This window comes from Odontesthes bonariensis, chromosome 1 (genome assembly GCF_027942865.1).
Source record: "Odontesthes bonariensis isolate fOdoBon6 chromosome 1, fOdoBon6.hap1, whole genome shotgun sequence".
Classification (NCBI taxonomy): domain Eukaryota; kingdom Metazoa; phylum Chordata; class Actinopteri; order Atheriniformes; family Atherinopsidae; genus Odontesthes; species Odontesthes bonariensis.
The window spans coordinates 15,337,558-15,351,681 of record NC_134506.1 but is presented as its reverse complement, the minus strand read 5'-3'; the positions used below and the strand labels follow the sequence as shown (position 1 = coordinate 15,351,681).

The 14,124-nt window shown below is 39.7% G+C and overlaps 2 protein-coding genes across 2 annotated transcripts in view; one reads left to right on the top strand and one right to left on the bottom strand.

The window, feature by feature from the left end:
- Positions 1–5,066: 5,066 nt before the first annotated feature.
- On the bottom strand, positions 5,067–7,095 carry LOC142396912 (RNA guanine-N7 methyltransferase-activating subunit-like protein). The gene is made up of 3 exons (XM_075480170.1): positions 6,986–7,095; positions 6,632–6,802; positions 5,067–5,615 (listed from the first exon to the last, which is right to left on the bottom strand). Exons 2-3 carry the CDS (start codon positions 6,799–6,801, stop codon positions 5,414–5,416), a joined length of 372 nt encoding a protein of 123 aa, XP_075336285.1. The 5' UTR covers position 6,802; positions 6,986–7,095; the 3' UTR covers positions 5,067–5,413.
- A 487-nt stretch (positions 7,096–7,582) lies between these two features.
- homer2 (homer scaffold protein 2) overlaps positions 7,583–14,124 on the top strand; it is a 29,649-nt gene continuing 23,107 nt past the window's right edge. Inside the window, exon 1 of the mRNA XM_075480039.1 lies at positions 7,583–8,046. Within this exon, the coding sequence (XP_075336154.1) occupies positions 8,042–8,046 (5 nt within the window). The 5' untranslated portion in view covers positions 7,583–8,041. The remainder of the gene's footprint in view (positions 8,047–14,124) is intronic.

Here is a 14,124-nt window from a genome sequence, read left to right as displayed (position 1 = left end):
CTGTGACTCTCTCCCTTGATTTCCTTCTCTTATTCCCTCCAATCTTACAATGCACTCGCAGCTAATTAATTCAAATATAGCAGGTGACGGATTTGATAAAAGGCAACTCTGAAAAGGTTCATGAGCTCCTCTCTTGCGAGCAGTTGAAGAAATCCTTAACAAGAATGGTGTTGTGAAGCTTATCCTTGATGTAGTAAAATGAAAGAAATCCAACAGCTTACTGCTTGGCGCTATTTTTGCCTCCCTTGATATCAATGCATCCAATGCAAACTGTGCAGACCGAGCACTCCCCTGCTTCCGAGCAGCAAACACCGTAACAGGTGCAGCTATCGCTAGGTGGCTTGACGCATTCATATCAAGGGAGGCAAAAATAGCGCCAAGCGAAGTGAGGTCTGACTTTTTCATGCAAAACGATTTTGTGATGCAAATGTATTACTCTTTTGAACACATATTTTTTTGAGAAGCAAGACGCTTTATTTTTCAAGCCCCAGCCAACTAGCCGGACTACTTTCGTGGACGCAAAAACTCAGCTGGAACTCGGCTCACAGGACGCAGCGGGGGGTAAGTCAATGTTCATAAATGATATTGCTAATATGGGATGTCATACAGCTTCATGTCAAAAGAGGCAAACTATCCCTTTAAGTGAAACGTCAAACTAACTGTAGCGCTAGAGAAGGGGATTGTCCAAGCAAAGGGGATATGGACCACTTTGTGTGGCAATTTATCAAAGTAGTTCATCCCAAAGCAACAAATGGCAACATAAAAGTAACCTAGGAAAAGTTAGGGAATCACATAAATGTGTAGGCCCCATCCTCAGGACTATGTGCTAACATTACTTCAGCTGACCCTGATGAGAAAAGCTTGACAAATTGAAAAAATACGAAAGCAAAGTCATATTTCCAAAAATGCTAAACAAAATATGCAGCTAAACATCGCAATGTGAGTTATATATTTTAAACACTTTTTCCCATCCCAACAAATACAAGTGTTACACTTTGAAAATTCATTTCAAACAAATATGTGGTTTACTTGTCTGTCCAACACATCCTTTCCCTGTGAAGACACAGCTCTCTAGGATTCACACTCTCTAATCCAAACTGATTACAGTGATGATGGCAGTGTTCTCCACTGTGTGCCAGTTTCAGCACATCCCCCCACACATTTTCACTCTAACCTCCTTGTACCCTCCCTTATCATCACAGCTGATTGCACTGCGAAATTCTAAAAGAAATGTTAACCCTGTCTCCACCGCGGCCGGATATAGATGCAACGGAATGGCATCCAAGTCCAGTTGGATCCAGTGTCAAAACGATGCAAAGGTTTCCTTTTGCTTTGCATCACTCTGCCCAGAGTTCCTGTTTGGGACTTAACTGAGTTCTGTTGTAAATGGACTGTGAAACCCAAATGCTGACATCTTTGGGCAATGAGCTACATATGCCATAGCCAATGATGCATTTAGCAATAATGTATTAATGATGCACATAAATCTTTTAGCTGCTTTTCACAATGTGAACTATCGGTCTTAGTGCCGCTTCTAAGCATTTACTGTGAAAGCAGCTTTGCCTGGACAGATACTACACTTGTTCAGGCCATTTGGTGTATTATGTCATCCACTACACTGACATTAAAGGCTGATCAAATCAATATGGGGTCCTCAGTAAATTTTTGATTTCTCACATCACAGGGAAAAAGGAAAAAAAAGGCATATTAATCGCATTTGAGTCAAGTTATCTTGCGTCACCAAACTTTACGTTCAACGTTGTTGAGACCACACAGCGTATCCTCATTCCCTCACCCTTTTATTACTACAACAGTATTTTTACTTGTCTCAATGAAAAGTCCATAAAATAACTCCAGATTGTACAGACCTCAGCTGCCAGACTTCTAACGAAAACCAGGAAATACGACCATATCATTACAGTTTTAGCCTCCCTGCACTAGCTTTCAGTGTGCTTTAGGATTGATTAGGATTGATGAATTTTAAAGTTCCTAACAGTCCCTCTCCTGGCTCTGACCCCAGAGACAAGGTTAAAAACCAGAGGTGACAGAGTGTTTGCTGGGAGGATACCAGAGTTGGGAAAGAGCTGCCTGGTGAGATTAGGTCATCAGAATCAATGATCTCTTTTAAAATCACTCAATAAAACATATTCTACATCAGAGAGCCATCCATCTATCTATTTTTCCATTTCAGAGTTGTGGGGGCTCGAGCTTATTCAATCTGTTATCAGAGAGTCTGTCCTGATTTTTTTTTTTCTATTTTATTGTTCAATATGCTTTAAGTTGTATTCTTCTCTTTTTACGCATTGCTTGCTTGGCTGTATCAGATTTTATATTTACTGGAAAACTGATGTATAAAGAGGTCTATTACAGGAGTTATTTATTATTCACAGCATACCATAAAACATTTTAAATGTTGAAAGTGAGACATTTGACTATTTCATGAAAAATATCTGCTCATATTGAATCTGATGGCGGTGACGGGTGCCTCAGAAGTAAAGAAGTTCAGAGTTTTACCTATCTGTAAAACACTGCACCCACTCATGGAGGAGTAATTTCAGAAGAATGTTCCTCAAGGTAAAATTACTAAGATTGAACTGGATTCCATCATCTGCAGTACATAATAATCACCAAAAGATTCTGAGAATCTGGTGACATCTCTGTACCGCATGTTTCCCGTGCTCCCAAACTCAAACTGCCTGGGAGTAAGTGGTCCGGTTTGTCTCTCTGATCAGACCCAGACTGAATTAATAAAAGTGTCACTGCCAATTGTATGTTTTACTACATAATACACAAATAATACTTGTAGAAGTCTAAAACATCAGTTTACTGCCTTAACATAGTCATCACCTTGACTGCAGTGAAGTCAACATATGGCTACAATACTTTAAAACACTGTCATTGGAAACATTTTCAGTCAACTCTCAAATATCTTTCAGTTGAAAGCATTGCTTCCTGCTATATTTGCCTATGCCTGATGCAGTTTTAAGTGCTGCATTGGTTACAGCATTTAAACTCAAAACTATTCCTGAATGTCTCCCTTCTCTCTGGAACAAATGAATGGACCAAGAAGACTTTTTTTTTTAAGGGCTGTTGTATAATGACAACAAGAATAATGCTGTGCCTTTTACACGCCACAATCCAGTTTACCTAAAAGTTGGGACACTGAGTAAAATGCACATAAATACAAAGTAAAGTGATTTGACAACAATCACAGGCCAGTTTAACAGCTGGACTATTATTACTGTGATATGTGCAGATTGTGGTTTTGCTAAATGCAACAGATGTGCAAGTTACCCATGGCATGTGTACTAATGCAGCCTTGAATGACACCTGGCTGACAAGCGGAAGAAAAATAAATTAAAAAATTTCCATTGGTCAGACAGTTTTCTTTTAATTCTCTGAACCTTTTGATGTTTTGCACCATAGATAACAGAATTAACAAATTCTACATTGGAAAATGTCATTAATAAAATTGTCCACAAAGCCTCGAACAGCCCATCTTCATTTATGAAAGTATCAGCGTCCCCAAAATGTCTTGCCTGCATCGAATTTAAAACAGGTCTTTCACTAAACAATACTTAGCGGTTTCATTAGCTTACATGACGTCTTTGTACCATTATCAGTCGATTGAAGAGTTTTTAGTTGCAGATAATTGCATATGGATGCATCTCAACTTATTTGGAAATGACTGAAATAGAAACAGTAAAATAAAAAAAAAAAGCAGAAGTCTCTCCGGTGATGATTTGAATAACAGGACTTTATATTAAACTGAAAGAGATTAACTTTAATCTAGAATGAAAGACCATGAGGTTAAAAAATATGGTCACCCTGTCATTTCTGTCTGAAGGATACATAAGCAAACTCAAAATGACTTATAGTGCTATGTGGGCAAGCGTAGGCGTTGGTAGATGGGTGTGCCTTTCTGTCTTGGGAGGTTCGGCTCACTGAATGCTAAGTAACTAAATTTAGAAAAAAAATTAAAAATAAAACTTGCTGTACATCAGAAATTTGTCCTGGTATGCCACTTTAAGTATCTGGCAATATCAAAACCTGACACCAGAACCAGTTATCTCTTGTCCCCTGCCTGGGGCTGAAGATGTTGAATTAAATATTTGGATGCAAAGATTTACAAAAGCCGAGACCTTTGATTAGGAAAATACATGTTTAATGACAGAAGTTATGTTAATTTGTTTGTTTTTTGATGCAGATTGCTGCATTACAAATGCATTTTCTCTGGAAATTCAGATTTGCTACTTGTTAAAAAAAAAACAAAAAAAAAAACAAACAAACAAAAAAAAACACTGTGCTGTATAATTGATTCCTATGTGATATATAGGCACATAGAAATGTAGCAACAAAATGATCTCATCATAAGAAAACTGCTTCGTTAAATTCCAGCGATTACATGATACTTTAAAGATAAAAAAAAATGTCCATGTACCTTAAATATGTGACAGGTATTTTTCAGTGCCTTTTGAAAATGACAGTTCCAGTATTTAAACCTACAGAGTTGTTGTCAAAAAGAGTCCTCAAAAATGTAAACAGAAATTTGATAACATGCCTGAGCGAAATGGAGAAAATGTCAAAGCAATGGTGTACAATGAATTCTTAAAGGAGAACTGCGGTATTTTCAACATTAAGCCTAATTTATGAGTCGTCTGCAATGTTTTAGAACCCCCCTCACCGCTTTTTTGATGTTTACTGTTGTCTCCGGTATTTACCTAATTTTGATTCTTCTCAACCTGCTTCAGAATGGCAAGCATGGTGCATGTCCAAAAAGGTCCGTAAAAGCACCATAAACGTCCGTTTTCAAAATCATCAACTCACCGGAGTGGTTACTGGTGTGCACTGGTAATCCATATCAAATTTCGTTGCGAAAAGTTGCTTCTGTTGTGTTTTATTTGACATTTTGTACTGGATGTTCGTTGATATTACTCCGCCACCGCTAAGTAAATAGTGCGAGCATGAACGAGGTGCCAAATAAAACACGACAGAAGCAACTTTTCGCAATGAAATTTGATATGGATTACCAGTGCACACCAGTAACCACTCCGGTGAGTTGATCATTTTGAAAACGGACGTTTATTGTGCTTTTACGGACCTTTTTGGACATGCACCATGCTTGCCATTCTGAAGCAGGTTGAGAAGAATCAAAATTAGGCAAATACCGGAGACAGCAGTAAACATCAAAAAACCAGTGAGGGGGGGGTTCTAAAACATTGCAGACGACTCATAAATGAGGCTTAATGTTGAAAATACCGCAGTTCTCCTTTAACGTTAATACAGTTCTCTGCCCTCCCATACAGTACGACGAAAATAAAATCACACAAAACATATCTGATTCATACAGACACATATAGTATTGCATTGAACACTATAAATACTGAGATAACCTGGGTGACTATCATAGAGGTCAGTAGCGGTCATAATGTGGTCTCTGATGATAGGAGTTGGATCCCTGGTTGGAGCCTGGACGTCCTGACTGATACCCACTTCCATGCCCCCCGTGCCTGTCTCTATCTCTATCATGCCAGTGCTGATGCCCATGACGGTCCCCTCGCCAACCTCTGCCTCCTCCCCACCCACGGTCTCCGTGTCCTCGACGGTCCTGGTACCTTGATGAAGACAACAAACTTTAATCAAAGACACTAATATCTGCATTAAACTGATCATTTTATTTATTTTTTTGGTTAGGGTTAATTGAGCAAATAATTTGCTTTATGTTCTTTAACGTAATATGAAACATCCTCATATTGTGACTGAACCACTGCAGTTGAGGTACATTAGCAGCACTGATCTGCCAGCCCGATGAGAATGTCATAACTATTAAAGTTCTTGCTGAGACAGCACAATCAACAACCACACAGGTTGTAAATTCACTTGAATGCTATTTAAACTTATTTACACTATTTTAAAACAAACAAACAAAAAATAAACCACACAGCTGGGAATTTATTCTTTGCAGGTTGAAACCCTTTTTTTCTTCCTATTTTGCATATATTTTTCATTGGTTTAGTGTTTTTCTGAGGTTAATTTGAATCTCTGCAGCCATTTAGCAACTAGTAATGGGCATTTTTTTTATGTTTGAGGCCCTTTTTTCAGTCTTGCCCATATTTGAGTGTGTACTGGTGTTCATTTTGCATCCCTTTTAATTCGGCATCATTCGTCTTTCTGGTTCTTTCGTTTCATCTTTGTGTCCATTTAGCTTTTTTGCTTGTTGATTAGTGTGTCTTTGCAACACATTTGCATCTTCCACTGTAGCACTACATTTGCTCCGAGCCCCTCTGTCATGACTTTTCAAATCACTTTGTGTCTGTTGCCTAGACCTTTAGACACAGTATGTTAACCATTACCTTTAGCTTTGGGTTCAAGACCAGGGGACCCCTGACACTTTAACCCAAGGCATATGCCTGGCACACCCACTCAATATTGTTTTGAAGGATTGGAAAACTCCTTTAGCAGTAATTTATTCTTCAGTGTGTAAACTATCTTGCAGATCCATTGTGAGAAAATACAACTTATTTTACTATCATTTTGTTCAGTAAAGGTACCACATTCACGGGATAAAAAAAATAAAAAAATTCCAAAAATTTCACAATAAATAGCTTAACAGACTTGGTTTCAACATTACCTGTTGTCCCTGCCTCGCTGGTTTCCTCCTCCACGCCCATTCCAGTCCTCCACAATGGGTGGGAGGTCAGCAGGACGGTTCAGATATTGCTGGTATTCAGAATCCTCTGATGTAAATCGGTGGGCAAACAGCTCCTCGTAGCTCTGCGGGTTTTCCGGAGTCTCGGTCATTCTGTGAAACGGAACAAAATCCAGTGACGCAGAGGCTTTCAACACTGCTATAATTCTGTTTACCTGTTTAAACAAAATTTCCCCATGCGGTCCTCTATCCCGGATACAATGGGCGTTAACCAACGTTAAAAGCAACGTAATAATCATAACAAACGCATTTGCAATGCTAGCTTTGAAAACAAACCTTTAAGGGAGGAGAATGATGTTAGCTTATGCTACAGTTCCGTACGAATGGTGCGCAATTCTAGAATCAGAACGTCACTAAATAGTCCCCCCCTGGAACACGCGAATATGGTTACAAGGTTCCGCAAGCGAGCGCACCTGCCTGTGATTGATGCTGTGACTCGACAGTTAGAAAAAAAAGGGCCAATGATTAAATCCACCCATTTAACGACTTATTTAAAGATAACAAAGGCCAACTTTGAGCCAAGTTAAAAAGACACACCTTGAGCTGACGATACAATTAGGTGGCGCAGCTAATCACTTATAACAGTTCGAATCATTTGGGAGAAAGTGTCAACTGCTGGAAGTCAACACAACCTCTTAAAACATGTAAGTGGGGTTGCATTTAGACGACACGTCATAGCTGTAAAATCGTATTGAACTGCTTGTTCTGTGTTTTTATTTTTGGTGTAAACACTTCGTGGTTTCAGACCACAGTTTGGGGGGGTAATTTGTCCGACCGAAACCGCAGACAGCACCGCAAATACCACAGGTTTAAAAAAAAAAAAAAAGAGTGGGTGGCTCTGGGAGAAGCAGGTGGAAGCCGCTCCGTGTCGCTGCTGCTGCCCTTCATATGAAACACAATCCCGCTAGGGAGACAGAAACTCCGCGCATAGGCTTAGCGGGGAAATGCACATATTGACTTAATTAATTAGCGCCGATTGTTGGGGAACAAGGAGGAAAAAAAACAAAAAAAACAATCCGAAGTGGGATTTACATTGTCGCCAATGGGAGGAGGAAAAACAAGCGTGGAATGAGGAAAAACTTCCTGAATTGAACGTGGTTCTATGACAGCGAGCTTGACAACCCGGTGAATCGAGTTTACGAAGAAGTGCCTCTCATATTTCACTTCTCTCTCGGCAGCGAGAGGACTTGTTCGAAGCTGTTTCACGGAGCGTGAACTCAGTGGACCACTGATCACCCGCGGACTTTTAACTGCGCTTTAACACACTGTTTTCCCTCTCGTCAGTCAGTATAACCTGCAGATAAAAAGGAGTTGTTTCTGAAGTCCGCGGCAATGGGGTGAGTAATCCAGAGAGCGCTGCCCCTCAGAGCGCCTTTCGTGACACCTGCACTCACCGAAATGTTATGTGTATTTGTCCGTTAAAAATGGAGCAGAATACCTCAACAGTTTTGTAGTTGTGTCAAGCCCCTGACTTGATGTAACTGTAATTAATCGACGCTGTCAAGCGCTTATCTGTGCGTGAGGAAGATTTTTGTATTATAAGATTATTAGTCGCTGTGGGGAATTCATGGGTGACTCTTGCTGGACTGTGGTCCCTGTGAGATATTTCGAATTGATGTGTGAGGTGTATGATGCCGTATGAGCAGAAATCCAGACTGGTATGTTTGACTTCTCCCGATATGCCTTTAGATGTCTGTGCAAATATAGCTGTGTGAGGGTTATGATATGGAGGTGTCAGAGTCAACACTGCCCACTAATAAGGGGAGATGGCACTTGTGGGAGTGTGCGTGGATTTGTGTGCGTGTTTTCCACAGAGCTGCAGGTAGTGGTGTGTACTCCCACTGTAGTTGACAGGGAATAATGCATTATTTTGCCTCCACAGTCCAGTGTTGTCAGTGTTGACCCTGTGGCTCATTGCCATAGTTATGCAATCAGCAGTTCTCTTCACAGATAGGATCCACGGTTGAGTTTTGTCTTTAGGCTACTAACTCCAGTGTGCACGGCTTCCTTTTGATGTAGAATTGGCATTGCTACTAATTTCTCTCAAGCACTTATTTTGGACAGTTCATGTCAATGTTTGGAATGCTTCCACTTTCAACACTCAAATCAAATTAAATTTATTTGTATAGCACGTTTCATGTACAAAACAATTCAAAGTGCTTTAACATTAAGAAAGCTTGATGTATGTAAAATTCTGTGGCAAGGTGTACATTACACAACAGAAAATCAAATTAAAGTGCCCCAACTGTAATATTGCATATATATTTTCTTATATGAGTATAAAACCAGTTCAACAGTCTTGCCTTCCTCTGAAGAGTTTGGTGTTGTCATCTAACCGGTTTAAAAAGGAACCCTTCTTGTTGTGCCATGAAACTGGCCCAGTGGACCAGCAGCTGCGTGGCAACCAAGCCAACACACAAGGTCACACCCACAGGCAGAAACAGAGGAGTAAAATCTCCTTTTTCCAGTTGCCTGGTTTCACTCAGTGATAATTACTAGTGTCACCTGACGGCTGACTAGTTTTTGGAGGGAGGAAACAATCTTCTTTGCAATTTTGCCTGACTAACCACTCTAAATTGGAAAACTGGCAGGATTTGTTTAGGTTAACAACCAACATTTGCTCTTAATATCTGTCAGTCTTGCGATTGTGTAATTCTGTATCCTTAAATTCTTTTGAGATAAAATTATCTGCTCAAGCTGCTGCCCCCGCGACCCGACCCCCGGACAAGCGGAAGATAATGGATGGATGGATATAAAATATTTTATCTTTATAAAAAAAAAAAAAAATCTTGGTTTTGCTGTTGCAGCCATATTCAAATGAGATGAGTTGGCTTATCTCACTAGTGTTCCAATAGCTAATATGTTGCATTTACCATCAAACAAACAAAAGAAAATCCAAAAAGAAATCTTTTTTTTTTTTTTTTTTAAAAAGAACTGAAACCAGTCGATGCTGATGCTTTTGCATTAGAATTACTTCATGATTAATACGCTGTCAGGCAGTGGATTGTCGATTAGTCCATTTTTTGGACTAAAACTTACACATTTGAACATTTGCAATTAATGCATAAAATTAAATATAAATTGTCTTCAATATCACAAACAAGTGGAGAAAATGCCCGCCATCGCATCCTGACATAATGTGACCGATTTATTTACTCTTTTTCCCCTAGACATGTCAAAATCTGTAAAATATTCAGTTTCTTCTTTTTTTTTTTTTTTTTTTTTTTTTTTTAATTTAGAAAAAGACACCAGGAAAATCATCGGTGCCACGAAGCTTAAACAATTTCTGGGCATTTCTTTTTCTTCTTGAAAATGATACGATATTATAATTGCAGATGTGTTTTCAGTCTGCAACTCAACTTGACCACATATGTGTGCTTAATTGTGCAATAGGTTCCATTCTCATTATAAAGAGTAACGATTTGCCCTAAATGACCAGACATTGCCGTTAAGTGCGTTGTTTTTTGTGTGTTTATGTGTGTGTGCTGGATATGGGAACTGTAGATCATCTGTTTGTTTGTTTTGGTTGTATATAATAATGAGTTAATTATAAGTCACGCAGCGCACTCGCATATGTTAACACCCACCATGTCAATCCTCTCTTGTCCCTTTTTTAACTATGAATCTTTGATGTTCTAATCTATCATTACTCTCTTGACCTTGAAACTATAGTTATTGATCGTATTATTTCTGCATTAGTTATTGAGATCTCGGTGTGTGTATTGGTCCACAATACAATGGAATTTATGCAGCAATCTCAAGAAACCAAGTCTACGTTATCCAAAGTGAGTGAAATTTAAGAAGATGGGAACATTCGGATTGTAACAGTTGGAAAGAAAGGGATAATGATTGGGATTTTAAGTACAGTTTTGCACTTTAGAGTGCTGCATCTCTGAAATTACTCTAAAATAAAGCTCAGATTGCCTAAAGCCCTTTTACAGGAATAAGCAGTCATTCTGCCAGCAATACAATCAGCATATGCACGCTATTTAAAGTAAGCCTTGCTGGGAGCAGTCCTAACACAGGGATAGATGATAATCTCCTGGCTGTCCAGAGAATGACATCTAAAGGCTTAACACTCATTGATTAGGCTCTGTGACATGGAAGTGGGTCTCTTGGCTGCCCTGGTAGCCGAGTAGACTTTAAGCCTAATCAGTGCGTGTGTGTTCTGTCTGTCTCTGGTTTGGAGAGAAACGTTGTTGATGTGTCGAACAGAGGAGTAGAAACGGGTCTTGCTGTCAAAGAATGGCATGTAAAATGAAAGGGGACAGGCTGACGGTGGACTGGACGTCTCCTCACCAGATGGTTTAAGCCAAAGAGGCCATCTGCTGTCACGCTGTGTTTCTGCGGAGACTTCCTCACTTCCTTTTCCTTGGATCTCTCAGATTAAGTTGGGCTCTTCATCCCACCTCAGTATGGTGGATGGGGGCCTGCTGGGATTGGTGGTGTGAAACTGGCCTGCTGCCTGTATAACATTGGACACTGTATGATGCCAAAAAACTGGCGTTAATTATGAAGGTCACTGTTGGTGATTGCAGCGAAAGCACGTATAGATGTATTTCAGTAAGTGACAGAATAAAAAAATTACATAAGAGATTTATTTTAAGAGATTCCCATTTCTGTGTTGAATGTGAATTAAACTGAGGAATATCCAGTAATAATTTTGTTGATTAACCCCAACTCCCACTGTAGATACCCATCCGCTGTAGCATAATGACTGTTCCAGTTTTTCTTGGCTTCTTGTGCAACCACCAAGAATGTGAATAATATCCAAGCCAAAACTTCTCGGTCTGTGCGCCTGTGATTGTTGGGATCCTGATCAATTTGAAAAGCCTAATAAAATGCTGAATTACGTTGAGTCAAAATCTGATTTGTTCTTTCTGAGATTCAATTTTCAAACAGCTTATTCTTAAACCCAATGCCAATTTCTCTTAATGGCCCCACCCCTCTTTTTGGATTCTGCCAGGTTGGGTGGAGTGCATATTTTCTTGTGAGGATCAATGAAAAGAAAACCAAGGCCCAAGGAGCTATTTGGATGACTAGGTGGTCAGTATTGTTTGATCGTAACAAGGAAATTGGCGCCCTACTCTGCTTGACAGAATGCAAAAGGACGGCAAGAGCCAAAGTGGGGGATGATTACAGCAAAAATAAATTTTTTGCAGAAGCAACTTCTTTATTCTTACAGTTGTCCCACCCAGTGTTCGAACTATGCCGAGATTTTCGGGGGGTCCCATTTTTTTTTTCTTGGGGATGGGGGGGGGGGGGGGGGGCGTTGCTTGCTTGCGCTTGACTCAAACACATGAAAAGCCTATATACAAAATCATACGCGGCCAGCACAGCTTTATGCCAATTACGCACACAGGCTCCACACATGCATCGCGTCTGCAATCATAACTCATCAGGGGAAATCACATTTTGCCAATATTTTAGAGACCCCCCCCAACATTTCCCAAATCATGTTTTCGGGGGGTCTCGTGTCAGTTTCAGGGGGCCTCGGATACCCCGAGGCCCCCTTTGTTTACTATTTTTATGGACAGATGAAACGAAGGCCCTGGTCTGTAATTTGCTTTGTGTTGCTCCTGTTTAAATGCTTTGGTCATTATAGAAAGAAGATGATTATACCTGTGCTGGTGGATTCGTGCTGTTTTAGAAGATCACCCACAAAACACACTGCTGTCAACGCAAGTTGTGATTTGCGATCAGGCACAAAATTGCACATCTTAGTAAATCAGGGCCAAACATGTGAGTTGAGTTTGTTTCTAGATGTAAAGTGAGGGTTCATGCATTGGGGCGGTTATTTTGCTAGTTGTAAATTACACACAAGGGATGGAATAATAAAAAGGGTCTTGTCCAGCATTCTTGAGTTTAACCTAAAACCATCAGCTTGACAGATGAAACTTTGACAGAAGTGGAGGGGATTGTCTCCCAAAGCTCTGACCTCGGCCCTATTCGAAATATGATTGTGCTGCAAAACAAAACAAACTCCTTTTTATTTTCATCCTCCTGTTTTTCTGCACCATATAACGTAATAAAGAAGCGGTGTCTTATAAGAACCCCTGTGGCGTAAATGATGCTAATAATAAACACGTTAACTTGAAGTCATCATTAAACTGAAACGGTATGTTCTTTTTGTAAATGTCAGGAGAGGAAGATGAAGGCATAATGCAGAGTTGTCATTGTTCCACTAATTTCTTCAACATTCAGCAGGAATCTTGGAGGTCCAGGTTATTGCACGCAGCGTCTGGGGGCAAACCTGCTCTCTTTTGACCTCCTGACATCATTAGTAAAACAGAATACTTAATGCAGTGAAAGCCCAGGTGGGGATGTAGTAATGAACCCACAGAGCTCTCCTCCTCTTGATCACTCATTTTCACCAACAAATCATTGCTCTTACTAATAAAGGAGTTGTCTCTCTGTCGGGCCTCAAGTATAAGAATCATGGAGCATCTTCATTTCATTCATCTGACATGAACAGGTTTCATTAAAATTGAAGTGATCACAATTTTATGTTCAGATATGAATTTTGTTAGGCTGTCTCAAAATCTTTTTTTTTTCTCTGATTTTTATATCAATACATTTTACTGATCTGATGGAGAATTTTCTTGTTTTCTTTCTATAACTGAGAAGATGTTCTTTTGTTATTCTCTCCCACTGAAAAGCCAATCGTGCCTTGTGTTGTTGCAGAGCAGGTGAGAGAAAGATGAGCACTCTCACTCAGTCGTCTACTACCAAATGCACTGTGGATATTTGACAAGTGAATAAAGCAGCTTTTGTCAGTATAGTTCTTTTGAGTGGACAAAATGAACATTCCTTAAAATCTTCTGAACACATTAGGCCAAGGATGGCATGTTATAAGTATCCCACTAATAAAATTAGGATTTTAAGTAACTGATGTGCTCTGTTGACTTTTACACTGGGAAAGCTTGTTGTGGAATTTTATCAGTTCTGCAGCTGGTAGAAGAATGTTTACAGGTTTGTATTTTGCCTCTGGAAAAGAGGGAAACTTTTTAACCTACTTCTGACCGTATAAAAATTCCACTGGCAGAGTGACTAATGGAGATATCCTATCAAATAACAGAATAATTCATATCATTGTGCCTGTGGCTCTGCATCCAGTCGTAACCATATTCACACTTGACCTGTTTATTCATTCCTTGCCCATTTTACACTCCAAGCATGGTGTAAACCAGTGTATTGATGCCATCTCTGACCCATTTACTGAGACTTGACGTCTTTTTGTAACGATACTCCCAGAAAAAAGCAAAACAAAATGCTGAAAGGTTTTCACTGTTCTGCATCTCTATGTAAAAGGAACCAAACTGCATAGGTAAGATTGTGTCTGTTATCAAAGCACTAAAGCATTTCCAGTTTCAGCTCTACCTTTTTTAATGAGTGTTATTATGTGCTGCCTACTG

Excerpts from the sequence above, each read along its gene's own strand:
- LOC142396912 (XM_075480170.1), bottom strand. The coding sequence starts at position 6,801 with ATGACCGAGACTCCGGAAAACCCGCAGAGCTACGAGGAGCTGTTTGCC. Across the intron at positions 5,616-6,631 it reads CAGCGAGGCAGGGACAACAG|GTACCAGGACCGTCGAGGAC; the intron begins GTAATGTTGAAA and ends GTCTTCATCAAG.